Source organism: Grus americana, chromosome 3 (assembly GCF_028858705.1).
Source record: "Grus americana isolate bGruAme1 chromosome 3, bGruAme1.mat, whole genome shotgun sequence".
Taxonomy (NCBI): Eukaryota; Metazoa; Chordata; class Aves; order Gruiformes; family Gruidae; genus Grus; species Grus americana.
Window position 1 is genome coordinate 90,979,856 of NC_072854.1, and position 27,433 is coordinate 91,007,288.

Consider the following 27,433-nt stretch of genomic DNA (forward strand, 5'->3'; position numbering starts at 1 on the left):
TTTAACTCTGTCAGCCTCTCTACCGTTACCAGTCCAGGACTGACCTAGTTGTAGGAATCTTAACTCTTAAAAAAAACCCCACTCATTGTTTTTGCATGAATGCAGCTAGTCACCAGCTAATGCTCATGACAAGCTATTACTCTCTCACAAGGGAGATTTTTTTTCTGGAGCATCCCACTGTATGAAACCACCAATACCTTTGTGAAGCACCAACACTCATTTTTAGATGTTCATAATTTGAACTGTTTTATGCTGAGACCGATCTATACCAGTGATCCTCAAAGACATGGATTCAACATGGAAAACTTTTCTATTTTTTTCCTGTTTCAAATAAATTTAACAAGCCTGATGAGGGAAGAGACATTAAGTCAGAGTCCAAAGTGCCTTTCATGGAGACCTTCGCTTCCAACCTGTGAATCACTAGCAGCACCTAGTGGCCGCAATAAATTAAACAGGAGATTTTCAGGTTGATCATGGAATGAAATACAGGGAAATCAGTTCTAAACAATGTTTATCAGCTTATTTACATGATTAGCTTGAATTACAGCAATACCAGCGTTACGCAGATTCTCTCAAATGTTATTTCTGTAATCCAAGGAACTCCTCCTGCCTGCACCAACCTGGATTCAGCCCCAAAGGGCACTTCAGGTAGCCAGAGGCTCTGCCACCAGCATAGCCTCTGTGCAGCGATCCAAACGCAGTAGCGGGAACCTACATTTTCCACGAGGCTGGAGAGCATCAGGAGTTCCCAGAAGCAGCACGCCACGTTCACATGGCATGCAGGAGTATAACCTGGGAGACAGGCACTCACACAGCGTAAGAATAACTTTATACGGCGATGCCCAAGAGATGACCGTGCTGCTACACCAGTTCAGAGGGAGGAATAGAACAAAACTCAGAGCAACTGAAGTTCAATTCTTCACATCCACTCCTGTTCTGACAGCTTCTCAGGGGGCAGAATGCACAGTATGTCTGAGATGACTAGAACATCTAAAATAGATGAAGCAGACAGAAATCCCCACGAATTTCCAGCTACTGTAACAACTACTTTTTACTGCCAATAAGGAGAAGAAACTAAAGCAAAGGGAACATACAGACACTTTTATTGCTCACCTTTTATACAACAGCACACCTTCAGCCATTTTCTTTCACAGCTTGACAATATTTATGTACACAAAAAACCCAGCAAGAAGCATTATGTGGCTTTCAGTAAAGAAAAAAAACAACAAAAAACATTAGAACATCAAACTCAGCCAGGCTTTGTTTTCTGCAGCAATAATAAAAGGGCTTCCTCCAGGCAGGAACTAATCTTCCCAGGCCGTAGTGCATTTCTTTAAAAAGACAACCCCCAAAACAAATTGCCCTAGATTTGCTGAGACAGTGGTATTAACTTGCAAATAAAACAAATTTCAGTTTGTCATTTCCTCTAGCTGATTTCAAGTAAAAATTAGGTTTGGAGGAGGAGCAACTTGTTTTGGATGGATGCAGGTCAGTTTGAATTGCTACACCTAACTACAGGCCTACACACACTATCGGTTCACAATTTAGCTTAGTTTTAAATGATCTTTGCAGATTTTGGCGGCAGTCAGTCTTCAGAGTTGAGCAGGTGGGAAAAGTGTTTAGCGGGAGATAAGGCTACCGAACGTGGCATCCACAGTAGAGCTCACGTAATAGACAAAAAACCTGTTTGTCAGAGGGAGTTCACTGTGTGTGCGCACATGTGCGTGCAACATCTTCGTGACTAAAACGAGAGGCCAGCAAGCCAAAAAAGCAATACTCAGAACTCGTTTTAGAACATGTAATTGAACAATGATTGGGGGGGAAAATGCAGACATTCTATTGTGTATTATAATAGACAAATTTGACCAGACAGGTCTTGATATTTCTCTAAATCAAAGCAGAAGGCAAACACAGCAGGTAGTTTCAGAACAAAAGTGTTTTGAGCAGAGGGAACCAGTCCAACATCTAAAAAGCATAGCAATTAGTTGATGTTTAGTAGGGTGCAGTGGGTAGTGATGATGCATTTAATTCAAACAGGGTGGGGGCAGGGGAGGAGAGGTCTACAGAAAGTTGTACGTTGCTCAATACAAAACATCCCACCCAAAGAGATTCTACCTGCCACGTACAAACCTGTACTAATGCAAGCGTTTAAGCCAGGCCTCTGAAATCAGGTTTCTATTACGTGAGCTTTGCTGAAGCAAAAGTTTTTAGCAGCCTCAGCTTGTGAAGTGTCTTCCTTGTCCAAAGCCAGATTGATTATACTGATAACCTCCATGCTGGAAGTGCTGCTCAAACTGCCCCCCTTGATTAAAGTTCTGTCCACCTCGGCCCCCCCAGCCTCCTCCTTGACCTCCACGGCCACCACGACCACCACGGCCACCCCTCCCTCCTCCACGCCCACCCCCTCGGTCACTGTGGGACCCACCATCTTGATATCTGTTGTCTTGTTGGTAGCTGCTGCCACCACCCCCTTGGTAGCCACTTCCTGAATATGAAGACGACTGGTAGCCACCATAGCCTCCTCCTTGGTAGCCACCACCACCACCACCACCACCGTGGTAGCCACCCGTTTGAAAACCTGCATCTCTGTAGTTGCTCTCCCTGTAGCTTCCATCCTGGTAGCCACCACCTCCACCATCTGTCCAGCCTCCTTGAAGCTTGTTTCCTCTTCCGCCTCCTCTGCCGCCATGATCATAACTACCACGTCCTCCTCGTCCCCCTCGATCATGGCTTCCTTGTTCATGACCTCCTCGCCCTCCATATGATGAGTCATAGCCTCCTCTTCCTCCTCGGTCGTGACCCCCATGGTCATAACCTCCTCGCCCTCCATATGAGGATTCATAGCCACCTCTTCCTCCTCTGCCGCCACCTTGCTGTGGACCAGCCTCTGGTCTTTTCTGCCACGGTGGCATCTCGGGAGGTGGCGGTTCGATTTCATTGGGCCTTCCTCCTCTGTCAGGCACTCTGCCCATTAGCACCTGCAAAGGGAAAGGAAGAACTGCTGCAGGAGTTGTAACACATCACAGAAGAGTCACACCTAACTGATACACACCACAAAGAGCAGTTGCTCAAGGGTTCTTACATTCAGAGGATTTCATCAAGGCAAACTTTTGCCTGTTTGAATGTGACAGACTTCTGCCTCCAATTAATAAAAATTAAACAGGGATTATCTAGTACTCCAAGCACTGCTAACAAGACAAGTCAGGAGACCTGGGTTTTTTGTTCAAAGAGCAGGCTTACCAGTAGAGGCAGCATCGATACAGTCTTTCACTAAACTGTTTACTAGTGCAGACTTTTAATCTCAAACAACCACACATGCAGTGCAACACAGTCTCTCCCCTAACTAGTGCTCTGAATTGCTGTAGAAGCCGCTGGCTTGGTAAACAAAGTGCAAAGATTTTTATTTTTCAGTAAGGACACGTAAAAACTTACACACCAACAAACAGGGTGGTGAGCACTGGAACAGGCTGCCCAGAGAGGCTGTGGCAGCCCCATCCCTGGAAGTGTTCAAGACCAGGTTGGATGGGGCTTTGGGCAACCTGGACTAGTGGAGGGTGTCCCTGCTCGCGGCAGAGGGGTTGGAACTAGATGGTCTTTAAGGTCCCTTCCAACCCAAATCATTCTGTGATTCTATGATTCTATGAAACAGGTGTCAGACAGTGCCGATCAGAGTTGAGCAAGGCTCTGGAGGTCTTTAGCTGTCTAAGGATGCTGTGATATTAAGAATTTAGCAAAACTTAAAATGGGACAGGACATTTGCATTGCTTCAAGTTTAAAAACGACATAACAGAAAACGTTCAATGGAAGCAGGTTACTTAGTTACTTTGTTACAGTCTTGGAAAACATTTAATATTGATAATGGAGATAAGTTAACAGAATACGGATCAACAGCATGGCAGTATTGCATTCCCAGTAAAACATACATATGGTCTGATGATAGAGTCACATGTGTCAACCCACTTAATTTCTTACATTCCACTCCAACTACACTAAAGGTACAAAAATTATTTGGGGTGGAGGGAGCGTGGTCAAATCAGCACACCACCCTTCTATCCTAAATTAATCAGACCTTTACCCGAAATACAGTTGGTATGCAGAAGGCAGAAAGGCATGCATGTACACCCACAAATTTTGAAGTACCACGTACACTGCTTGTACATAGCTACCAAGCTTCAAGTTCAGCACATGTACTTTTGCAAGCCTATTACTCCTGTAAAATCTTAATTTTTGAAACAAGGTAAATTGCTTAGTATAAATCATATTCCTACTATGTCATTTACTAAAACTACACAGTTGACTACAATCTGTTATTTAGGTACACAGGAGAATCTAACCTGTGAGATCCTTGCTTTGTGATCTTAATACATTCTGTATATGTAGACCAGAAACATGGTCACTATGTAGGTGTTATTTTAGATGCAGCAACAGAATTAGGTAGCAGCAATGTAATGATATCAGTAATTTTGATAGACAGAGCAGGACCACTCCCACTGAAAGTAATCAAAGATACTTTAGCAATTTTTTTACTGCCCAGTAAGGGGAACTCTGAACCTCAGCAGGTGAAATTGCAGTTCCCATAATGCACTGACGCACAATCTGGAGTACATAAATACTAAGTTTCTTATTCTTTATTTCCAAATTCCACTTACAATCCTTAAAAAAAAAAAAAGGTAGGATTTATTGCTAGATTCAAATTACTTAAATATTCTTAATAGAACAAGCCATTTGTCACCAAAGGTACCTTATTAATGGCACATGCAGTCTTCTCTCGGATGGATCCACTGCTTGTTTTCATAATCTTTGACAGATCCTGCCGAGCTGCCAAGAGATTTGCAACGGAAATAGTGCACTTAGTAGATAAGAGAGCACGTTTTGGCTGGTAGACTTTAGCCAGTTTTTCTGTTTGACTCTGTTGGAGAGAAAAAAACCAAAACCCAGTCAGCTAAAGCAATAGGAAAGCAATGGGACATCTCATCAAAAGATTCAAATCAACACTGAAGAACAAGACACTACTGCAAATAGAACAAAAATTAATATAAAAACAGTGAGAACCACTATGTAACTAAGAATCACTGCAACAAAGCTAGCAGTTGTCAAATTAGTTTCTTAAATAATATAGGAAACGCTACTCTGACTGAACTGACAAGATACCGATCTTCTGACAATTTTAAGATTAACAATCATATTACTTTCAAGTAGTCAAACACAGAACAGAAGTGTGTCATATAAGTATACAAATTACTGCTCATGTCTAAAAGACACTGAAAGTGACACACGCCTCTGTCCAGCCTCCAGACCTCCTCCTGCACCTGCACCTTGACCCGCACCCGTTCCAGACAGGCTAGCATCAGTGTATCTCCAACACTGCATCAGCAGAAAAAGGCTGTGTTAACTCTTTCACACTCTTCATTCCAGTCAGCTTCTTCACAAAGCCAAGCCACCAAGAGGTACTGGCAGAATTAAAGCGCTCAAGTGCTTGTTCCAATTCAGTCCTTAGTCTCGCATACAATCCTACAGGTCAACTTCGCCTCATATGCAATCTCTCTTCCTCTGCTGCCTTTTGGCATTAACCATACTGGCTTTTTTGAACACCTCGGCAGTATGATAGCAGTTTTCCAACTGACAGACAGCACAGAAATCTGTGCTACCAGCCATGAGTTAATACATGAGTTACATCTATCTTCAGTTACCAACAGAGTATAATGTGTGATGCAGTTAGGATAAACCAGATTGCAATCTGCACACAGACAAAAGGGCTGCTTTTTGTCTGAACCCTGGATGGCAGCAGTGGGGACAGGCAAACCCGGTTTTCCTGAAACTCTCTTGACAGAGCAAGAGCTTAGGAGTAAATTTTAAAATCCTATTTTCCATCTAAAGGCAGAAAACTGGAAAGAACTGAGAGTATGTATTTCCAAGAGACTCAGTGATAAGTTTTTAGAACCAAAAGCTTCTATTTTAATAACAGGGTTTATTCAAAATGAAGGAAAACATGCACATCATTTACCTGATACTGGCTAAAGACAGGAAAAGCAACAGTATTCACCAGAGCAGTAATATGTTTTTCCCTAGCAAATCTGACTAAGCTCTGAGGACAGTATTTTGGTGCTATGATAGGATTCTTTTAGGCAAAACTTGAAAACTTAAACAAACCGTAATAAATAAAGTTTTTACTGGTATTTCTACTATCTGGAGAAGTAACTATTTAGTTATACTACTGTATTCTGATACTTTTCGAATTTTACAATAATAAAAAAAATTACCATCATATATTAAAGCATTGCTTAAAAGTTACTGTTAAAACAAACTGTATTGCATATCTGGAATACTATAGCCACATTCTCCAATTTTGTATTGTTATGGTCCTAAAAATTTAGATTTGCATTTCAATATATATAAATGCATATATACAATTTGTGGGTTTTGTGAAAGGATTTCATGAAGCTAATGAAGTACAAAAACATCTGAGAATTCTCCTAGGAAAAAAAACAAACAAACATGGATTTGGATGCCAAAGCTATAACACAATTATAAGTCCCTGGGTTTTAACCTAACCCATACTTTCGCCCATTTTCATTCACTAGTAAAATATTCAAACAATCAGATAGTTCTTCAATCATCTACTAAAAACCCTGAAGGATACAAGGTTTAGATCAGACACAAATAGAAGTCCTACTCAAGCGATGAAACAGAAAAGGGGAGAGGTCACAGTTTATTATTAAAATACAGTTTCTTTTTGAATAAATAATTTATCAAGAAAAAACACTTGATGATTCATGTGTCACAGTTCATCACTAATAACTCAGTCAAACATTACCAGCAGCATAATTATCAGCATGCTAGCAGATCTGGTTTAGTTCTAGAAAATAAGTGATATGTACTATTTTTAAAATCTTCTAATTCCTTTTTCACTGTGAAATAGAGGAAATAGGGAAACTATGTAATTATTTTTAAAAGCAGAATATGTATCTCATACTCAGAGAGAACAGACGTCATGTCACAGCCACTTGCACAGTTCAAAGACAAAAGAAGCACATAAAATATTACCCTGTCTATGAGGTAAGAACAAGCAGTGCCTTAGCAGCTTTTCTCATGTGAATCTGTGGAGCTTGCAGACACACTTTGAGTTAAGGAAACCTGATCACTGCGGACAGCACAAAGTTAAGGGATGGTGAACAGGAAGATGCTTTTCTACTTCACACAGACACAGCACTTAATGATTCACCTTATGGTACCCTGAACGCAAATGGTTGGATCAGTAGTCTTTTTTTTCTAGCAGCCTATTTAAATACGCTTTGGCTTTGGTGTATAGTTACACATGGTCTATCCTCTCATTTTACATACTGTTTTAAAATTCAACAAATCAGTTTGAAGTAAAATTTTTTTAGTCATCTGACATTGTCATAAGCTTCTTCAGAAACTCAAACCAAACCCAGACAACTCCTGTGGTTATTTCTTACTCATGAAGGATGAGACAATGAAGCAGTTTTCCAAAGAAACTTATTATAAAGCATTACCATCAACCAGGACTTCACAGCAAGTTGCTTGTACCTTAGCTCTATCTGACCAGCCAAAGGACTGCACAGTAACATCCAAACGTTTGACTAACAGTTTTCTTCGGACTTCGTATTCGTTGACTATGGCTTGATTAATTGCTTCAACTTTTTCCTGAAACAAAAATTTGCAAACATAACCTACAGATTATCAATAAAATGTTTGTAGTTAAGATAATAAACTATGTGGATGGAAGACAATAAAACGCACAGTCAAGCAGGCTCACAGCAAGCTACGCCTGCTGACACTATCTTCCTGAAGGCTTCAAAGGCTCCATTATCCTCACGTTCAGCCTTCTACCATTTCTAACAGCACAGCTGTCTGGTTTTTCAGAAGGGACATAAAAATCGCATGCACTGCTGAGGCATTTGTCAACACTCACTAGGACAGAGAAGCAAAAAGTGAGAAAATACTACATGCAACAAGCTGAAGGAGATGCAAGTCCTAGGGACCAGGGTGTCCTTGCCTTCTTAAAAAGTAGTAAGCTTAAGGACAAACATAGAGCAAAGACAGAGGACTAAAAGTAAGTAAAGTACCATAAGAGGATCTTGATTAAAGCACAATCTGCATACAGACAAGACAACAAAGTGCCCTATGGGGAAAAGCCATCACTAGAACCACACCTGGTAGCAGACAATGGTCTAGTCAGAGCAACAGTTGAGATATGCACCATTAAGGAATTAATTTATGTTTTGACTGACGCCTAGCTGGAGGGGGACGGTGGGGCCCACTTTCAGCCTCAGCAATACAAGCATCACAGGAAGCAGACTGTTGGCGGTTAACAAGCTCCAACCTTAAGCAAGAGAGACTTGCAGTCTTGCAGCAGCAGCCATAGCTTTGTGCTGGTGCTGCAGCAGTATCTATCCTTCTAGAACAGCAAGTGACAACACCCAGCCCTGCCACCTGGGTGTACAGCCTCTCCCAGCTTCTACCTGCACACTCACTGCTTCTTGGAGAAGAGGCTATGAAGGAAGCAGACTAACAGTACAGAAAGAGAGGAGGAAATGATGGGAAGACCCACAGGTTAGCTAGAAAGAAGCCACAGGTGGGGATGTGATGCCATCTCAGCGAGGCTAGATCACACAGACAGTGCTGGCAAGGGGCAGGAGAGGAAAGCTTAAGCTACTGCAGCAAGCACACAGGCCAGCACCACTACCATAAATCTACTTTATTTTGGAAAACTTTTGCCTGTATCTGGACATACAGATTCATGAGCCTAAGATCTTATCAGTAACTGACCATTTACTGTACCGACATATATGTAAAATACTGCAAGAAAGTATCTTATCTTTAGAAAGAGATGAGAAAAATAATTTTGCAACTTTACACACAGAATCAAGATCAATGTTTTATATACTTGAAAAAGGGAAACAGGCTCTAATACCTGCAACTACTTACCCAGTGAGCTGGTCCCAGTTGTTTCTTCAGTAAAGGTTTTCCAACATGATTAGGTGGAACCTTTGCTAGGGTTTCCTTCAGCTGTTAGGAGACATATAAAAACATAAGCATTAGCTAAGAAAAATCAGCTTTTCAAGATTCAAATTACAGGAGAGGACTCTTGGACAGTCATAGGCGTGACAGAGCAACCTCCAATATCAAGTTATTTCTTCTGGGACAGAGAACCCAACACTTCTTTTGGAAAGCAACTATTTTTAAACTGCTGGTAGTCTCAGCTATAATTATTTAAAACTTAAGAGAAGAGATTATAGAGAAGATCTACAATTAAAATAGAAAGATTCCATGAGGTGCAGCTCCCCTTGAAGACACAGGGATTATTCTACAAATCTCTAATTCAGGAAAACACCCACACTTGCGTCAAAAAGGTTGTATTAAGACTACGTGAAATATAACAAGACCTAAAGAAGGACCCCTCTTTATAATCAAAAGGAGAAAATCTTCAATATGAAAATTTAAATCTAACTTATATTTTAAAAGTTTGGGTACAACTTAGGTTATCTTTCCCATCTCAAAATTTCTGAGGACTTCAGGGGGAAGAAATGGAGAAGCAGCGACAAAAACTTGGATCAAAGCAAGCTGGAGTTATGAAACTTCACTTTTCCACTGCTGCAAACCACATTTTTCAACTTTCTTGGCTGTTCATTCCAGCAGTTGATTTAACGCATTCAGTGACCTGGTTTTCCAAAAATGCCGAGGCCAATTTTTTTAACTTGAAGATTTTTAAACCAAGTGCTTTCAGAATAGCAGAGGTAGCAGAGGTTCATTCAAGTATCAGCAGTTTCTTTTTTTAATGTGGTGGATCATTAACAGAGAGAGTCAGTTATACAAAGATCCTACTCCAAACTGTACTATGTATGTACAAAGGAAAAGGTAGCTTGATTTTCATATGATAGATCGTAATATTGCCATTCTAAGACTCACTTTTTAAAAACAAGAAAACTTTAAGGTGATCTCTTAACGATCATCTTATAGTCAAGAATAAAGTTTTCACTCTATGTTATTTAAGTTTTCACATTTTGTTCAATTTTGTGATATATTTTCATTTACAAAGTGAAATAAGTTTTACAGTTATTAGTCATCTCTACTTTCTCCTTCTTGAACACTACCAACATCTGACGCGTTCAGATTGCGAGCACCACAGCTATATATGATTTCCAAAAAATTCTGTAGGCTATAAGGACTGTTCAGGGAGTTTTTTAGTATAAACACCTATGGATATAAATCCTATTCACTTAACCTTGCAAGACAATGTAAAAGAAAAGTCAATTAGTAAAACAGAATTCTCAGATTAAAAAGATTTTGATCTACTTTGTATTCTATATTTTTATAGAGTCTGTTTCACCAGCAAAGCTTGCTAGCATTGTTCACTGTTATGAATATTTTCTGTCTTTTATAGAAAATGGAAGCACAGATTTCTTATGTATCTAACTAATGCCCATGACAATGTCAAAACCAGAAAATAAACTGCTTCCGTTCTACACCTTAGACTTCTGCTGGAAAACCATCCTCCTCCTCTTAAACAGGTCAATCCAAACTGATTTCTTGCAAAGAAATGAAGCACTATCTTCAGTTGCTTGGATTTGTTTAAGTACAATGCAACTAAAAGGTTAATCAAAAAACTTCTCTGAAAGTATTTTGGGGACCTTTGTATTTGTATCTGTTCTTTAAAGTTCACAAAGATTCTCTTCTTCTATTCTGCTCTCTCCTATGCTGAAAGTTACTTAATATGATTTTAAAACTTTCTGTCCCCCACTTTTGGTCTGTGCACTGGACAATCCATTCCACTTCATTTCTCTGCTTTATAAAAATTACTCAAACAAAAGTAAACTACTTTAAAAAAAACCCACAACAACCTGGAGAACACATACATGTAAAGGAACAAAAATAAATGGAACCACAAGAACTGATGAAGCCTTAGAGAAAAAGGTGTAAACTTGCCTTTAGTTACAACACCTTTTAACCTAAACATTTTTAAAACAATAGGTTCCTAGACAAATTTGTTTAGGTGTATTTCTTGGAATACATTTCTCATTAATGTTCTTCCTGAGGCCTAAGCTCAGCATTTTCAATGTTTTCTGCAACAGGTGATGACATTAAAACCTAGAGCAGAGTAAGAAATACCTCACCCCAGAAGGCAATGATAGCATAGTCCCTGACCTCGTGCCTTGGCGTGGAAAAAGCCTTTAATTTAATTTTCAAAATCCTGACTCGTGGCATACTCAGTAAACCATGTTAACTCTCCTTCACAATTCAAACACTGGAGTTTCACAAGAGGCAAATCTCTCCCTGGTAGCAGAACTATTTTCCATCAAAACAGTAACATCATAAATATTCTAGTTTTGTTCCTTTGGATCTTACTTTTTTTTCAATTCCACTGAAGAACTGGAACATCGTTATGTTGGCTGGAGGCTTGGACATGCCTAAAGCAATACATATGCCTTTTAGCTCCTGAAAGACTTCACTGCCACCTCCTTCCTGTGCTTTTTTAGGAGGGGTGTTCACACACAGCATTCTGGCAGCTTCCAGTTCTGAGATGAGGTATGCTGGGGTAAGAAAAATTAGATTTCAGCATCAGATATAGCCGAGTTAAATTATTTTAGAACCAGCGAGAACTCAAGCGCTTACAACCAACAAATGTGCAAATGGACTGTTTTAGAAAGAGAGAGGGCTGTAATTTTGGTATCCACAGAACACTCGTATTTCTAATAATCACTGAGTTCAATGCTAGAAACACAATGAATGGGAAAGGTTTAGTACAACTAATTAAAGCCTGGAAAAAATCCTTATGATTCGGACAGGTATTAATCACAGAGTTCAACAGAGCACGGCTCCCTTCCTTCAGGCTTTGCCCAGCAAAGACAGGAGACTAGGAATGTGGAAATAAGCAGGATGAGGGACTGGGACATGCACTTTTAAGGCAGACAGCAAGCACTCCTTGAGGCTCTAGGAAACAAAGCAAGGAAATGAGTAGAGAGAAGTGAAATGTTGGACGAATCTCCTCTACTTCCCCAGGTAAGACGCAGAGTGAAAAAATAACCCCACTTTGAGAAGTACTATTGAGAATTCAGGTTTACAGTAATTCCAGAAAGAAAGGCAGTACCTTATGAAATAGAAGCTAGAATGCCTGCAGTTCTCTTCAATATCAGAACTGCAGGAGCCTACCATCACATTATAACTCCTTTATCAAACAAACAATAAAAATATTAAAATCACAATTTCTTAACATGGTATACACCCAAAATTTCAGCATTAGGTGTTGGTTACAGTGATATAAATTTAGCACACAGCCTTTGCTTGCAATTGTCACAACTTTAAAGTTTGAATTGAAAAAAAATGCAGAGATTTAACAATACTTTTATCATGAATCATATTGGGTGACCGTAACAGTAATGTAAACAATTATTTCTAAAAATAAGGATTGAAAAATAGATACTGCACTGATAAAGACAGACTTGTGAGCAGGGATGTAAACCCATGGCTATACAAAAGCAGCTTACTACCTATAAAATTGGGACAGATCAAAAGATTAAGAAAAGAACAAAGCATTTTAATAATCTCTAGAATTTCTTCTAGATCTCCAGAATGTCTTATGTTAAAGACACAGAACACCTTATAAATTATAAAATTCTTAAAATATGTAAAGCAGTGAAGAATCCTTTGTAAGTTCTTTCAACAGTACTTTATACAGATTTTTCTTATATTCAACTTTCAATTATTAAATTATTAAAGGAACTAGCAGCAGCATTTTATTTCAAGAATTCAGAGATCACGTTCAAGCTACATTCAACCTCCTCTGACAAAGACTAAAATTTTTAAGTCTGTCACTGTAAGACATAAATGTTCTCCAGATAGTGATTCTTTTTTGCAGGCCTTTTCTGAACCAACCTGAAACTCCTGTACTTTTTATTTTTGCAGATGCCAGTACTTAATATTGTATTCTAGTGATGCTGCAGACCAAGACCATCCTAACTGCTTATGTTTATTTGGTGCTTTCCTCTCCCAGCAATGCTGCTACATCTTCCAACTGACAAACTGTGCCACATTTCATTAAAAAGTAAAATACCCTGGCATTCCATTAAAGAGGGTTATTCTGTCTCTCCTGAAAAAATCTGGGTTTATGGCTCACATACAACAGGATAGCTAATAATAAGTTAGCTTAATGTAGGTAAAGCAAGCTATGCAACTATCATGGTACACAAAAAAGGAGTTTGGCATCTATTTCAATTCCACATTTGACAGTAAACACAGTATTCCTGCCAGATGGGATACCAGAGTTCAGCTTCTGAACATGGCCTTATATTACCAAAATGTACATCACAGAGGACCTCTGGGATAAACTGTATGTCACAGACAAGCTAAATTTATTGAATGGCTTGGCTTACAGAGAAGAAGCTAAAAGGCGGATTGTTTGAGCTACAATATATTTGAAATAATTACCTAACTTCATCTGACATTTTTGAAGATACTATCAAAACAAATTCAGGTTAAGTCTTACTACTCATCTTTCTCCTACTGTTGAAATACAGGAACCTACTCTGTAATTATTTCTTACATCTCAGCTGAGGGCAGAATTAAATTCTGTTTTGAAAAGTTAAAGAATCAGCAGCAACTGAGGAAGCAAATAAAACATTAATTTATGTTGAATTTCAGATTAAAATTAGTATTACAATTTCTAATTTTAACACCTGTAAATTTTTTTTTTAAAAACATGAATCAACATCACACACTTTTTCCAAATTTAAGTACTATTTCTTCTCCTCTAACATTTCCTAACCCAGAATAAAACCAATTTAGGTACTGAGATCTGCTGAGTGGAAAAGTAAAGGGAAGACATCACCGGTGCTACTGCCAATTTCTTTTCAATCAGCAGAAAGGAACGTTACGGCTATTTACTACTAGAGATGATCAAAAGAACTGGGAGTTGGGATAAAACATTTTATCTTTTTCACAACGATTCCAATTGTTGTCAGAGTGTAGGAGAATGCAAGTCTTCTTGCACCTTGCAAGTCATCACGATGGGGGCTCCGAAATGATGACACATCTGCTGCTCTTAGTGGTCATTTTTATAACCCTTCTAAACAAAGTTCAGTGGCTAAATCCTGGCAGAAGTTCTCAAATTATTCTCTCTTCAGAGTACCTTTTGAGAAGTAATAGGACATGCTTTTTGCTAGTGAATGTGAAAAAGGTTAATACTATGAATTTTCCATCATGTACTGGCTACAGAGTGACTGGTAAGTTTGTAAGACCCAAAAGTATAATATTCTGACACTGTAAATTACAGGGAACAGTAACTCACAGTTTTAGGTAATTGTTTGTGTAGGTTGTGGTAAACATGGCAGTATCTCATGAAGCGTAATAAACAATACTATGATTCTTGCACAAAACCAGATTTGCTTGCAAGCACACTTTTAACTTACTAAGCAGCAAGAGACAGTTCTTTTGATTATGAAGACGTTTTGTCACATCTCCTGATGTTAATGATGCATATGGACAGTTCATTTCAGCCAGCAACCCACTCATTTCGAGTTGAAATTCTTCTGCTTCATTTGGACCTTAAAGAAAAAGAATAATAATTTGTTTATAGCTAATATATATATATCTCTGGCTATGATTAGAACCAATGAGCTATTCAAAAAAAATAAGTGATGCTATGCTCCAGTTGCTATTTGACATTAATCTTGCTTTTAATGAAGGCCAAATGCATTCTTTGGATTTCTCAGACACAGCACAACCTATTTGGAGCCGTATTTCTCATTATTGTAAAATTATGTTTCACTGACAGCTTTTCCCAGCTACAACAGATAGCCACTGGTAACTTCTACAATGAAAAGTGACATTAAAAACATCACAATTTTTACAGGGGTATTTTTAGTATCAACTAACTGTTCCTACTACAAACGTATTCGATCATTCTGATAAAGTAATGAATAATATGGTTTATGAGCTCTCATGTTTTTACTACTTCTCCCTGTAAGCTCACATCTGTCAATTGATCTTATTTCATACCAATATCCTTTAAAAATAAGTCACGTAAACCAAAGTTTAGACTGATATTTGTGTCAGAAATTAGTGAAACCAATCCGAACCTGTTAAGCCAAGTTATGCAAAAATTAGTGACTGATGAGAGGTAACGGTTTTTCCTCTTGTGAAAAGGGACTTCAACCCAAAATGTCTCTTATTTATAAACTCAAGTCACACAAAATTAAGGTAGGACTTGATGGCACTACAGATAAAATGTTTCTATCACTGTTTAGCAAATTTGAAATAGGTGTTAGAATACTTCTGGATCGTATTTTTACACAAAATGTATAGTAGGAACCATATACTACTAGAAGAGGTGAGATGTATTGTTACAGAGAAAATGAGCCAAATACACTCAAAAAAGAAAGGATGGGCATTTCAAAAAACAGAGAAAGAGGAAAAGAACAGACATTGATGTGAAAGGCAGCAATCTTTGGCCACTGAATAGATTGAAAGTTAAGCTCATAAAGGCATTATGAGTTAATACATTAGATATTCAGAAGTACAGGTTATCGCATCAATTTATCAATCCAATCTGCAGAATGTCATCACTAGTTAACCAAAAATAACATTTTTGCAAAACTAAGGTGTGCTTCCTCCATCAAAATGATAAACAAATAAACATTTTCAGGCTCCTTCTCACAGAGCGTTTCATAAAGAGGGAAAAATACACAGTAAGCACAGAATTAAGGTAACCAACAATAAAACAAAAATATGGTTACTGTAGTCATGAGAACATTTCCTTGAACAGTAGGTATTTCTTAACATCAAAATTACAGACAGAAATATTGAAATAAAAGTATTCTCATGATCTAATAAAAAACCCCACACTAATGTTTCCTTAAAACCATGCAAGAACTTTAAAAAACCTCTATGGTTGAACAATTAAAAGAAAAAGCTAATTTCAGAAGAAAGACTGTTTGATCCTCGCTATTATTTCAACCTCTACTGGCTGTTCATTAGGCAAGTTTGAAGTGGAAAATATCCAAAATCTAACAGCATGCAGACAATACTCCCTGATACCACAGATTTAGCAACTGTCAGCCCAAATCTTTATGGCATGCGAGAACACAGATGAAAGTGCACGTTTGTGCTAGAGTTATGGCTACTTACTGTTAGTTGCCTGCACATTTTCCTCTAGTTTACAGAATAGCCGTAACTCAGACACCAACCAAGCACAGAGTTTGGTGAATTCAGGGGAACTGGCTCCACGAGAGATTGCCTGAGCCAGCGCTCCGTCATCTAACAATGGACCTTTGTAACTGACAAGTAAAACAAAAGCACAGTTTATTAATGTTTGCTACAACTGCTGTCCTGTGATAGATTTATTTTATGCTGTATACATATTGAGAGCTATACCCTCATCATGTCTGTAATGCTGTACATCTAAACGGATAAGATTCCTGCACTGAACCGTAAGGAAAAGCATATTGAAAACACCCAAGTAAACCCAGCATTTCCATGTACATCAGCTTACTGCCAAAGAGACTGTCACAAAATATCATCATCAAAGGTTTCATCCTGGAAAATATTATCACATACAGCAGTAAATTCTCTGCCTCTATCTCTTGAAGATGTTACTTACAATACACCTATGTAGGGCAACTGCAGTTTCAAAGTATCATTCTTGAGCACTGCTTTACAGAATGTTGAATAACTACTGCTGAACTAGTGCTTCTTTTCTGTCATTTCCTACCACGTATTAAAGGGTTGCCATGCAAAACAAAGCCTTCAGTGCAAATGTTACAAACGTGATCTGCCAAACAATATCCTCTTTTGAAAAATTACCTCCTTGAACAGGCACAAGAAAAAAAAAATAGAATTAGTTCTTTGCATAAACAAAACAAGCCAAAATCAGGCCGAGTGCAAGAAAGCATGGGTCTATGGATCAGGTCTTAGAAGACATAGTTTTCAGGACACCTGTGTACTGATATGCTGTCGGGGGAGGAAGAAGAGTAAGGAGAAGACTGCCTTATTAACCAGGTAGAAGCACAAAGTCAGAGCTTACCAGAGTATTTAAGAAAAAAAGCACAGCATTATTTTGATATACTGCACCCAAAACAGGAAGACATCCAAGAGTGAGCATAATCAACAAAATATCCCTCTTTCAAACTTCCAGGTAAAGTCACTCACTATATCAGAGCAACCCAGTGAGTCCAGTCAACTCTTGGCAAACCTCAGAAGTGTAAAAAAAAACAAAACACCTCTCAAAGAGCAAATGAAAATGTTATTCTTCACACTTTGTTCTTGTGCTTAGCATAACATGTAAGAGATTGGTCTCCACTGTAACAGCCTGTTACTTCATCCAACCAAAATGAAGAAGCCACACTCAAAAATAACTTTTACCTCACAGAGCAGCTCCATTAGTGACACAGAGTTAATCTACTAGCAGCTGGTGGGAAGCTGTAATCTGATGTCTTACAACCCTACCTACCACGTTACCAGAGTAGGCCAGACAATTCCAACAGGCTAATTACAGCAAGTTTAAGTCCCGTCCCACAGGCATGTGGGGCCTACATGTATAAAGGAACATCTGGGACTCAGAACAGAAACATCCAGTTATAGATCAAAGTAGAAGGGAAGCGATGACAAGCCTTTTGCTTTGGCAAGATCTGGATTTAAGTCACTGGTCATGTCAGAGGCCCCCTTTCCAGAATTCTTCTTTGACAGATATGACATCTTGACTGTGTTATCTCTGATAATTATGACTTCAGCTACACATCTATTTGCCCAGTAATCCAACTTGCAGATTCCTGACTGCAAGCAGCTTTTTCCTTCCATTCCTGCCAATGGCACATGTTCTAGAACTACATTCCTCTTTCAGTAGCATTATGCTGTCCGGTTTGTTTGCCTTCTAAGTCAGTTTGTTAAACTACTGAAAAAGCAAGAGGTCACTATTTGAGCACGTTGAGCACAAATCCAGAAAGAAACAACTCTTTGATGTGCAATGCTATCAAGTAATATATTAAAAATGTCTTCAGTATCCGGTTAGAAAGAATAAGTTGAACCGTGAAGGATTGCGGAGCTACAGACAGAGCTTAAAAACCTAACACCCCAGCCTTTCCAGATACAAGGAAACAGAAGCCCTTTAGTCACATGCAGTAGTTTTCCCAGTTGTTACCAATACTGTTGAAGCCCTCCAAATTTTCTTTTCAATCATTGCTGCCAATCTTGGTTGATATGACTTATTTTTTAATCTGCTTTCATTGTTCACTCTGTTTATGTCAAAAATCAACAGCAACACTTTCTGTCCATAATTACACTGGTAAGGATCACAAATCACAACTCCTCTAAGCCAATAATATACTTTTAAATGTATGGCAGAAAAAAAGAAGCTGATCACGGTACATGCATCATGGCAGAGACCTTTTCACATTTCAGATGGAGAAATACCTGCCAAAACAGAATCCTATTTGTCAATCTTTGGAACTATCATCATCAACTTAACTTGTAAATATAATCTTTGTTGGAGCATAACGACTCTAGCATCAAAGTGATTTATGGAAACGTGGCCAATGTGAGTAAATACAGCTGTTTGCATAGAACCAGCAGCAGTAAAACTGCCTCTTGTCTGAGCTCTCAGCAATTTACAGACATGCAAGCCTACAGCAGGGCACATTCTCCTTGCTCTCCCTTTCATATTTATATAACCTTTACTGACAGAGTAACAAGTTTAAACAACAAAAGTCTCCTGTGCTATATTTAAAAAGAAAGTAAAGGAAAAAAAAATACTGTGTCATTCACAATTTTTTGGCTATTATTTTTCACTAACTATGAAGCCTAAGAGTTTTCCTCTCCCCTGACTTCTCTTAAAAGGTTTCTTTCTCCCTTCCCTGCCCTCAGTTAGGACCGCTCTGTCGATCAGAGGGGTTACGGATGGATGGCATCACAAGAATCGGGGAGATCAGCACGCAGGAAGAAGCAAAACGCTTGCAAAGGCCGTACAGCTAAAAACCTGCCTGTTTGGCTTCGTGCTTTTCTCAAGCCCAACCGGCACCACCACCACCACCAGCCCCGCTACGGAGGCGGCACCTCAGCTCTGATGAAAAGGGACCGTTCCAGCTACTGCCCTGGGCCGCGGCCCTCCGGGGCGACGCCAGCCTCGCCTGCCCGGGCCGGGCAGCGGCGCCCCCCGCGCCAGGGGCCCCACACCGGGGCCGCCCTTCTGCTCCCGGCCCGCACCAGCCGCCCGGGGACGGCCCGGCCCCGCCAAAGTCCGCCCAGCGTTCCCCTCCCCCCTCCAGCGCCAGCCCCGGGACAGAGCGCCGCTCGGCCTCGGGGCCGCGGGCACCTACCCCAGGTCCTCCAGCGACTCCAGCACGTCGCTCTCCAGGAGCTCGAACTCCATCTTGCGGCGGGGCACGGAGAGGGAACCTGCACGACAGCGGGACTCAGCGCCCCCGGCACCTGCGACCCCAGCACCCACCTCCCTCCCCCGCCCCCGGCCCGGCCTCGTGGAGGGGTTCAACGGTCGCACCCCGCCCCCACCTTGCGGTGTGGGGTGAGCGAGGAGCCCCCGCCGCGCCCCCGTCCCCCCCCCCCCCCGGCGGCCCCACGTACGCTGCTCACACGCTGCTGCGCCGCCGACTGCCGGGTTGGCATGTCAGGGTGGGGAGGGAAGGAGGGAGGAGCAGGTCCCCGGCCTGACCCCTCACCCGGCTTCTGTCGGGCCGCCCCTCCGCAATGCCTGATCGGCGCAGTCTTCTTCCGCGGCGGTCTCCGCCTACCTGCCGCGCCAGGCAGCGTTGCTAAACGAAGACGCGAGTGGGAGGACGGGCGCCGGGGTGTTTCTGTGCGGAGGGAGCCTGGGACGAGCCAAGGATCCCACGTTTCTGTTCAGGCGGCCGTTTGGGCAGTCCCGGAGAAAAGACCCTGCTCCCCGCCGTGCAACCCACGCTGGAATGTGCTGTGGTGAACGGTGTCGCGGCAACAGGCGGACGGGGACGGGGCGGCAGAAGGGTCAAACTGCGTCAGTGAACGAGCGCTTCCCCACCCCGGAGGACCTCGCGGCACCACCGGGACCACAAATCCCAGCATGCCGTGTTCCGCACAGGACTCCTCGCGGCCGCCGTACGGCCGCTTCCCGCCTCGGAAACTAAAATTAATAAATTGAAATCGCTGCCTCCGCGGGTGTCGTTACCCCCTGGGCGCGTCTGCGCGAACCGGTGGGCGATGGCCTGCCCCTGCCGAGGCGGCTGGGAGGCCGCGGGGGCCGGCGCCCCGTGGGCCGGCGGCGCTGGCTGCAGCAGTGTCTCCGTGTCCTACTGGCGACGTGGCTTTTGAGGATGCTGAAGCAATGTTGGCCATGCCAGAGCCTGCCCGGCTCTGTGCTGATGGTGAAACTCCTTAAGACAATGCTCTGGCAGCTTTTTTTTTCTTTTTTTTTTTTTAATTATTTTAAATTTTGGGGGCCGGGGACAGTGTAACACCGTTCACTTCTTTCAGTTGCCAGCATCTTCAGAAGGAAAGCCATGCACGTGGATAAAGATGCTTCATTAATAATGGAAAACTCAATTATAGGGTTGTAGGAGATAATTTTGCTTGCTCTTGCTTGTTCTTTTGGGTAGCATTGCCATATTGCTTGGGACACAGCAGTCCCACAGAAAGCACATCAGTCCTAAAAAGGAAGCATGGATAAGAGAGCAGAGTATGTTGTAATGGCTGGACCATGCCAGAGAAAGCCAAAAGTGCTCGTGCCAAAAATAATCCCAATCTGTCACCGGCAGTGAGTTGATGCTCCAGCAGAGGACTCCTGGCTGCCTGTACTATGTGAAATTGCCCTTGGCAGGCATAAAGAAGAAAAGCTGCAGGCAAATAAGGAGGGATCTTGTAGCCTCAAGATAGGTAGGAGGACAAACAGCACCTCGAAGGGCTAGAAATTCTTCACTAACAGATGGCTCAGTCACTCGTTCTGCTATTAAAGATGGGTCAATCTACTAATATAGGGGAAAATTACCTCCTAAAGACTAAAAACTTAATGTGAAAGGAATAGTATGGGCATAGAATCATAGAATGGTTTGAATTGGAAGGGACCTCAAAGATAACCTAGTTCCAACCCCCTGCCATGGGCAGGGGCACCCTCCACTAGACCAGGCTGCCCAAAGCACCATCCAGCCTGGCCTTGAACGCTTCCAGGGATGGGGCATCCACAACCTCGCTGGGCAACCTGTTTCAGTGCCTCGCCACCCTCACAATAAAGAATTTCTTCCTAATATCTAATCTAAATCAACCCTCCTTCAGCTTAAAGCCATTACCCCTTGTCCTGTCACTACACTCCCTCATAAACAGTCCCTCACCATCTTTCCTGTAGGCCCCTTCAGGTACTGGAAAGCCTCAATTAGATCTCCCTGGAGCCTCCTCCAGGCTGAACAACCCCAACTCTCTCAGCCTGTCCTCATAGCAGAGGTGCTCCAGCCCTCTGACCAACTTCGTGGCCCTCCTCTGGACTTGCTCCAACGAGCATTTCTGTTTCTTTGTATATTTGCTTCTGGTTGTATAGTCGTTGGTAAAGAGTAGCCATAGGCTATTTCCATAGGCTGTTTCACGTTTTTAAAAAACAAAACCAGATTAAGGCTCCTGGTAAGCTGTTTTATCGCTGCTGGGCTAAACTTGGCTGCAAGAATTTCCTGCTTTGACTTCTGTCCGTTCACTTCGGTTTTACTCACAGCATCTCAGATGTTCTATCTGGTAGCCTTGCCTGGGTGGGTATTCTAAGCTGGAGGTTTGGGGGATTGGATTTTTTCCTCCCAAATTCAACACTGCAGCTGAAGGCTTGTGATGCTTTTTTGATGTAATGGTTGCATTCAGCTTGCTTGCACAAGTCTCCGGGGCGACATGTCAGTATGTCCATAGTATGCCATACATGGCAGTATGTCCATAGTCTGCCCCTGCTCCTCAGTTGCTGCTGCTTCTGGGCATAATGTTTAGCCCTTGTTTCTGAACCTTTTTTGTCTTGTTTTTTTTCCATCTGCCTTTTGTTTATTTCTGTCTTTGATTCAGTTGTGGCAATTCTGTAGGGTAGGGACAAGATGGACGGCATCTTCTCCAGTCTGTATCACTCAGTTCCACAACTGCCTTATTTTCCTTTCTGTGCTGTGGGAACAGTGGTTTCTTGAAAACCATATGGATCTTGTGGTTGGGGAGAAGAACAGAGGTGCAATGCTAACCTGGAGCAGACAGCTAGAATTTCTAAGAGGATAGGGAAGACAGCATTGCTTTGTCATTCTGTGTCTTGTCGGTTGTGACTTTTTTTATTTCCTAGCTCCATAGGGTTTTTCACCACCCAAATTTTGGAGGTGTGAATGGCAACATCCTGTCCCCTCTGGAAGAAATTCACTTAGGCAGTGTACAGTTAGCTTTTGTTTTGCATACAACTGCTTCTCAAAGAAACTAATCTTGTTTGCTGTCACGCAGTGAGATCCATGGCTTTGCAGAAGGATTACTTCTGGGAGCAGCAGCCCACTCAGGCTGTCAGCTCGCACCAGGGCTGTAACTAGGATAGCTGATTTCCGTGGGCTACCAAAGGCTCTGCAGAAGACTTGTCAAGATGCAGAACTGAGCTCAGCTCTCCTCGTGTTTGTTCTTTCCCTGGTTGGGTTTGTTACGGCTCCTTCCCTCCTTGTCCTCACTCGTGGGGAGCTGTAGCTCTGGGAGTTCACGTGTTCCTCAGGCAGCTTCACTGCAGCATCCTGGCTGGAGCCGTGCACAACTACCTATGCTATGCCAGCACTGGAAAAGCCATGTAATACCAATTTCCCCTACGGGAAGAACCAAACCAGCCCATTGTCCTGTCCGTTGGACCCCTGTAAACCCTTTCCGGCCCCCTTAGTCCTGGAGGGATGTGGATGTGTATGGTGGGTCTTGGTCAGGTGCTGTCAGGATGTGACATATAGGTGAAGGGAGTTGGCAGCCTTTGCATGGCCTGAGGCTGCGCAGTGGCCAAAAATATTTACTCTGAGAGGTGTGAGGTGCTCCACTGTTCTGATGCCAGTTGTCATTTAACAGTTTCCTGTGTATTTGCCTTCTGTGATTGATTGGTTTTGGTGTCCAGGATGACGTGAACATTGAAGAAAAAGGACTTCCTCCTGAGCGGATTCTCTTGCATCTAATAAAGTGTGAGCTGACATTGCAGCCTCTCCTTCAGCTTTGCACCAAAAGGACCTGCTGCCAGCGTGGAGGAGGCTTGTTAAACTTGCCTGGAATGGGTCACTGAGTTTGAAGATGCACACCCTGATGGTTTAAACCTCACGTCCATAAGAAACCTGGCCAAAGATGATAACTTTAAGGCGGGTGTTATTTCATTACAGCCAAATTATTTACACAGTGTTTACACCACCACACCCCAGGTCTTGCCTGTTTGCTTTGTGGTTGTCAAAAATCCCGATGACAGAGGCATCCTAAAATCTGCAGTTGTAGAACAGCATGAACCAACCTGAATATTACAGTGTGCATGTTAAAGGGCTGTTAATCACTCGTGTCAAAATCATAGTTTTTACTCATTTCTCTGAGGATGCTGCAGCTTTTCCAGAGTGCCTGGATGCAGCAGAATCCAGCCACTGTGTTGCAGATGAAATCCCACTGGCAGCCAGGCGTACAGCTGCATTCACCAGGTATCTAGGAACGCCAGTTCTGGCTCAGACCACATTCTAGTTAGCTGAATAACCTGTTGGTAGTAGTTGGTAGCACTAACTAAAACCGGATACCATGGGAAGATGAAGAGCAAGGCAAGCATGTGTGACACTTCCCTTAATACTCTTCCAGCCTCTGACTACTCTCAGTTCTCTGGACTTTCTTCAGTCCTCACTGCTGTGCCGTCAGGTTCTGCCCGAGAGGGTGAGAGATGAGAGGGCAGCAGGCCAGCTGCTGGGCGTGCTGCCTAAGGCCAGTTACTGAAGGGGTCCACAGATTGTGTGCGCCTGTGTTTGTGGGCACAAGGGGGTACCAGCAACCTGAGTGGGGGAGTGGGCCTCGGGGGCTTGCACAACCAGGTGTTTGCAGCTGGAGGGAACAAGGATTCAGGGCCAGCTACTGGATAAATGGAGTATTCAAGGAGGGGAGTTACTGGAGGGGCCCATGCGGTGTGTGTGTCTGTATGTCCCACTAAAGACTTTCATCCCAGAGATGGGAGCAGGATGATGCTGTTGGTCCTGTTTCCATTTGCACAAATGCTGTTTTCTGGCTTTGTGTTTATCTGTGTGGCTGGCCACGCGCATACACATACATGTTTGCATGCCTACTAGGAATACACACTCAGCCTTGCGACTGGCTGCACCTGGGAGTATGGAGCTGCAGGCAGCTTCACCTCTGTCAGGCTACCAGTTTTACCAACTCCAACTAACACTTCTCTGCAGGCAGGAGGTAATTTTTGCTAAAGAGCGAGGTTAAAATGCAGCCTTTGTGTGGCAGTTTTTTTCACTAGCTATACTATATTGTGTTCCCAAGTACGTTATCAGCAGAAATACAGGCGTATTTTATTTTCTAGAGTAGCTGGATCTCTGCTACTCTGCCACATTGGTTACTGAAGGGATGGAAGTGCAGGCAGGGTGTTCGAATCCATCCCTGGATTACACCTCTATTAGCCAAAGGATTTCAGTACTATGGGAATTAGTTTACCAGTCAGCCTCTGCAGTAGCAAATTAAGGAAGGAGAAGGCGAAAGTTGATCTATAACACAGCAGCAAGCTGAGAGCTGACATATCAATACTTAAGATTATACTGATGGGCGAGACTTACCAGGCACTGCTGCTAGGGAACACGATAGCACTGTGTGGAGCTTGTATGGGGAAAATAAGTATTTCTAAAGTGCTCTCCTTCCCTGAGCAGCAGCAACAAACTCGTTTGTGTTTTTTCATCACATATAAAGCAGGATGAGCCTATCTACATACTGTAAAGCAAACTGTTACACATTATTTTCTAGAATAATCAAGAGCTGTGAAAAATCTATGCAAAAAAGCAGGCTGTCTGTTGTTTGTCTGGATTCTTTCATATGCTTGGTAGCTGCTGTCAGGACGTTTTTGTTGGTGAAACACAGCAGCATCTCCCTCAGATGAAATAACTGCCATAAGAGTTAACACGGGACTTCTGTGAACATATGACAAAGTTTGTATGAATGATTTAACACGGTAGCTGATATTTAAAATAGCTGGAAGATTCCAGATTAAGTATAGAGACAGGAGTTTTATAAAGCCTTTTCCCCTACTTTAAACAGCTCTTCCAACAGATACAGAAACTACGCTACTGTTATGGCCCTCGGAATCAAGCAGCTTCAGAATCTAGCGCCCTCTCTTGCCACTATTAATACCTTGAAGGAGCCTGCACTTTTTTAATCCTCTTTAGAGAATAAATAACAGCACTCAGGGTCCAGTGTTATTTCATAAAAGTTTAATGTTTGTTTTTAAAATAATACTGTTTAATCAAGAGAACGGAAGCATCCACACATACACAGTCTTCTTGGATGCTGGCAAAAGAACTTAATTACGGACATACGAACTGCATGTTTAACTATTAAGAATATAGAAAAAGCCTCACTGATTAATCATGTTAATAATAATGAAAAGAACGTGCCCTCATACCAAAGAGAAGAGAAAAAGATACCATTCCAGTCATGCAAATCTGCACCCACCTTCTCAGAACAGGATTCCAGAAGTCCAGCAGTTCCAGAGAACATTTTCTTGGCTCCTGTGGAAATTAACCAAAAGCGAGCAAAGAGAATGGGCCTGTTACAGCAAACTCAATGCTCATCCAAAAATCCTGCTTGCTGAGCATCCTGTGGGTTTGACTATTACTTTCTCAAATCTGGGAATTGTTTTTAATTATTTTCCCCTCTGCATCAAAAGCTTTCAATCCCAAAAGCTTTTGATGTAGTCTGGAAGAAATCTGGTGAGCTTAACAGAGAATGAAAACAGCTGCAGCTGAACATACTGTGAATGTAGGTAGTGCACTAGGAGAAGAGATTTGTAAGAACTAGGATAACTAAAAGCTATGCATTCGATGCTTTGGTCCAACTAACCTTATAAAGCAGAGGGTTTAATCTTACAAACCTGGAACAAACTTTCAACCTGTAAGCCTTTCTTGGGTTCTGAAACACAAATTCAACTCTCAGAGGAATAATTACAGGTCATTTAATATCTTGGATGATCTCTCTTCTGCAGCAATGTAGCCAGCTTGAAGCAGGCTGTCCACGCCTGTATCATATCAAATGCCAGATAGATCAAATGTGAATTATAAAGTACTGTAGCAAATGCAGATTTTTTTTTCCCTGGTCCAAACTGAATCCTTTGCATGAATTCATTGCACTGAATGCATGAAATACAAGTGCAAATTACTTTTGTATTCCTATCTTGGATGATATAGCTAGAGACACAATCAAGATATACTGGTTTTGAGCCTCTCTTATACATTTGGTAAAGCAATATAATCTGTGAAACTAACTGGCAGAGGACATAAAGTTTAAACAGTACCTGGAAAGCACCATGTTAAATGGGTTTAATTGCATTAAACCTTCACTTCTTATGAGAAAAAGCAGTGACTGATATTCCTTTGCTAATGGACTTTGTTCTTTTTTTTTCCCCAACTACTCAAGCGTTTCTAAATACCCATCTTTCAGGTGCATAGCTACACGAGTCCTTCTCTCATGTAATTATCTGGCATTTACCTTTCTCTTTTTTCATATCTGACAAGAGATGAATACAGCCTAATGAGAGTACTGATATGAGGATCATCCTTATCATTTCTTTACCAGATAGCTATTACAGGGCTTTTCACATTCTTCACTGCTACTGTGGCTCCTAAAATGTTATTTTGTTTCTACATTAATCATAAGTTTGTAAACAAATTAGGGTGGTATCCCAAGTGATTGGTACTAATTTCAGTGTTGCTTAGATTCTGGCTAAAGCTCCCCCACAAAAGCAGTTTCTTGGAAAAAAAACCCCATATATTCAATTAAGAATTGAAAACATTACCTTGTACATGTGCTTTCCTGAAGATTCTTTGGTTGGCCTACTGGAAAAGGGAGCACTGTTTCCCTAGAAGCAGCTCTGATACAAGTTTTATTTCCCACAGGTATTCAACTGTTTTCCACCACCTGCCCGAGCAATTCTAACGTCCCCGCTCTCTGCATCCCCAGTTGCTGTACAGCTTCATGAGAATTATTACAGCAGCTCAACTCCTTTTACCAGAACCTAGAACTACTCACATATGGTAATCAGCCTTCTCACTGCAAGCAACAAGGCAGCCCAAGAAGAAGTGGAGGTGGGATCACAAAACAAACCCTAGAAACTAATACTAAATATGGAGCCTCAGTTTTCTGCTCTAAGGCAGAATCTAACAGTCTGCAGCTGTGTTATTTTGCTCAAGTTGGTTATAGTCAGGAATACATCCATACAGGCTGAAAATAGCTAACAGAA

General features: G+C 41.7%; 1 protein-coding gene across 2 annotated transcripts; it reads right to left on the minus strand.

Moving 5' to 3' along the window:
* Positions 1 to 1,080: 1,080 nt before the first annotated feature.
* On the minus strand, positions 1,081 to 19,736 carry FAM98A (family with sequence similarity 98 member A). Of its 2 annotated transcripts, XM_054821528.1 has the most exons (9): positions 19,591 to 19,723; positions 19,326 to 19,404; positions 16,144 to 16,292; positions 14,427 to 14,561; positions 11,368 to 11,552; positions 8,950 to 9,030; positions 7,549 to 7,665; positions 4,742 to 4,909; positions 1,081 to 2,978 (listed from the first exon to the last, which is right to left on the minus strand). In XM_054821528.1, exons 2-9 carry the CDS (start codon positions 19,376 to 19,378, stop codon positions 2,217 to 2,219), a joined length of 1,650 nt encoding a protein of 549 aa, XP_054677503.1. In that variant the 5' UTR covers positions 19,379 to 19,404; positions 19,591 to 19,723; the 3' UTR covers positions 1,081 to 2,216. The 2 variants fall into 2 exon arrangements, with proteins under 2 accessions (XP_054677503.1, XP_054677504.1); XM_054821529.1 differs by lacking the exon at positions 16,144 to 16,292 and having other exon boundaries at positions 19,591 to 19,736.
* Positions 19,737 to 27,433: the final 7,697 nt, after the last annotated feature.

Coding starts and splice junctions, on each gene's coding strand:
- FAM98A (XM_054821528.1), bottom strand. CDS start 19,378: ATGGAGTTCGAGCTCCTGGAGAGCGACGTGCTGGAGTCGCTGGAGGAC. Junction 14,562..16,143: donor AAATGTGCAGGCAACTAACA/GTAAGTAGCCAT, acceptor TTTTTCTTTAAG/GTCCAAATGAAGCAGAAGAA. Junction 9,031..11,367: donor TCAGTGGAATTGAAAAAAAA/GTAAGATCCAAA, acceptor GTCTCCTAACAG/CTGAAGGAAACCCTAGCAAA.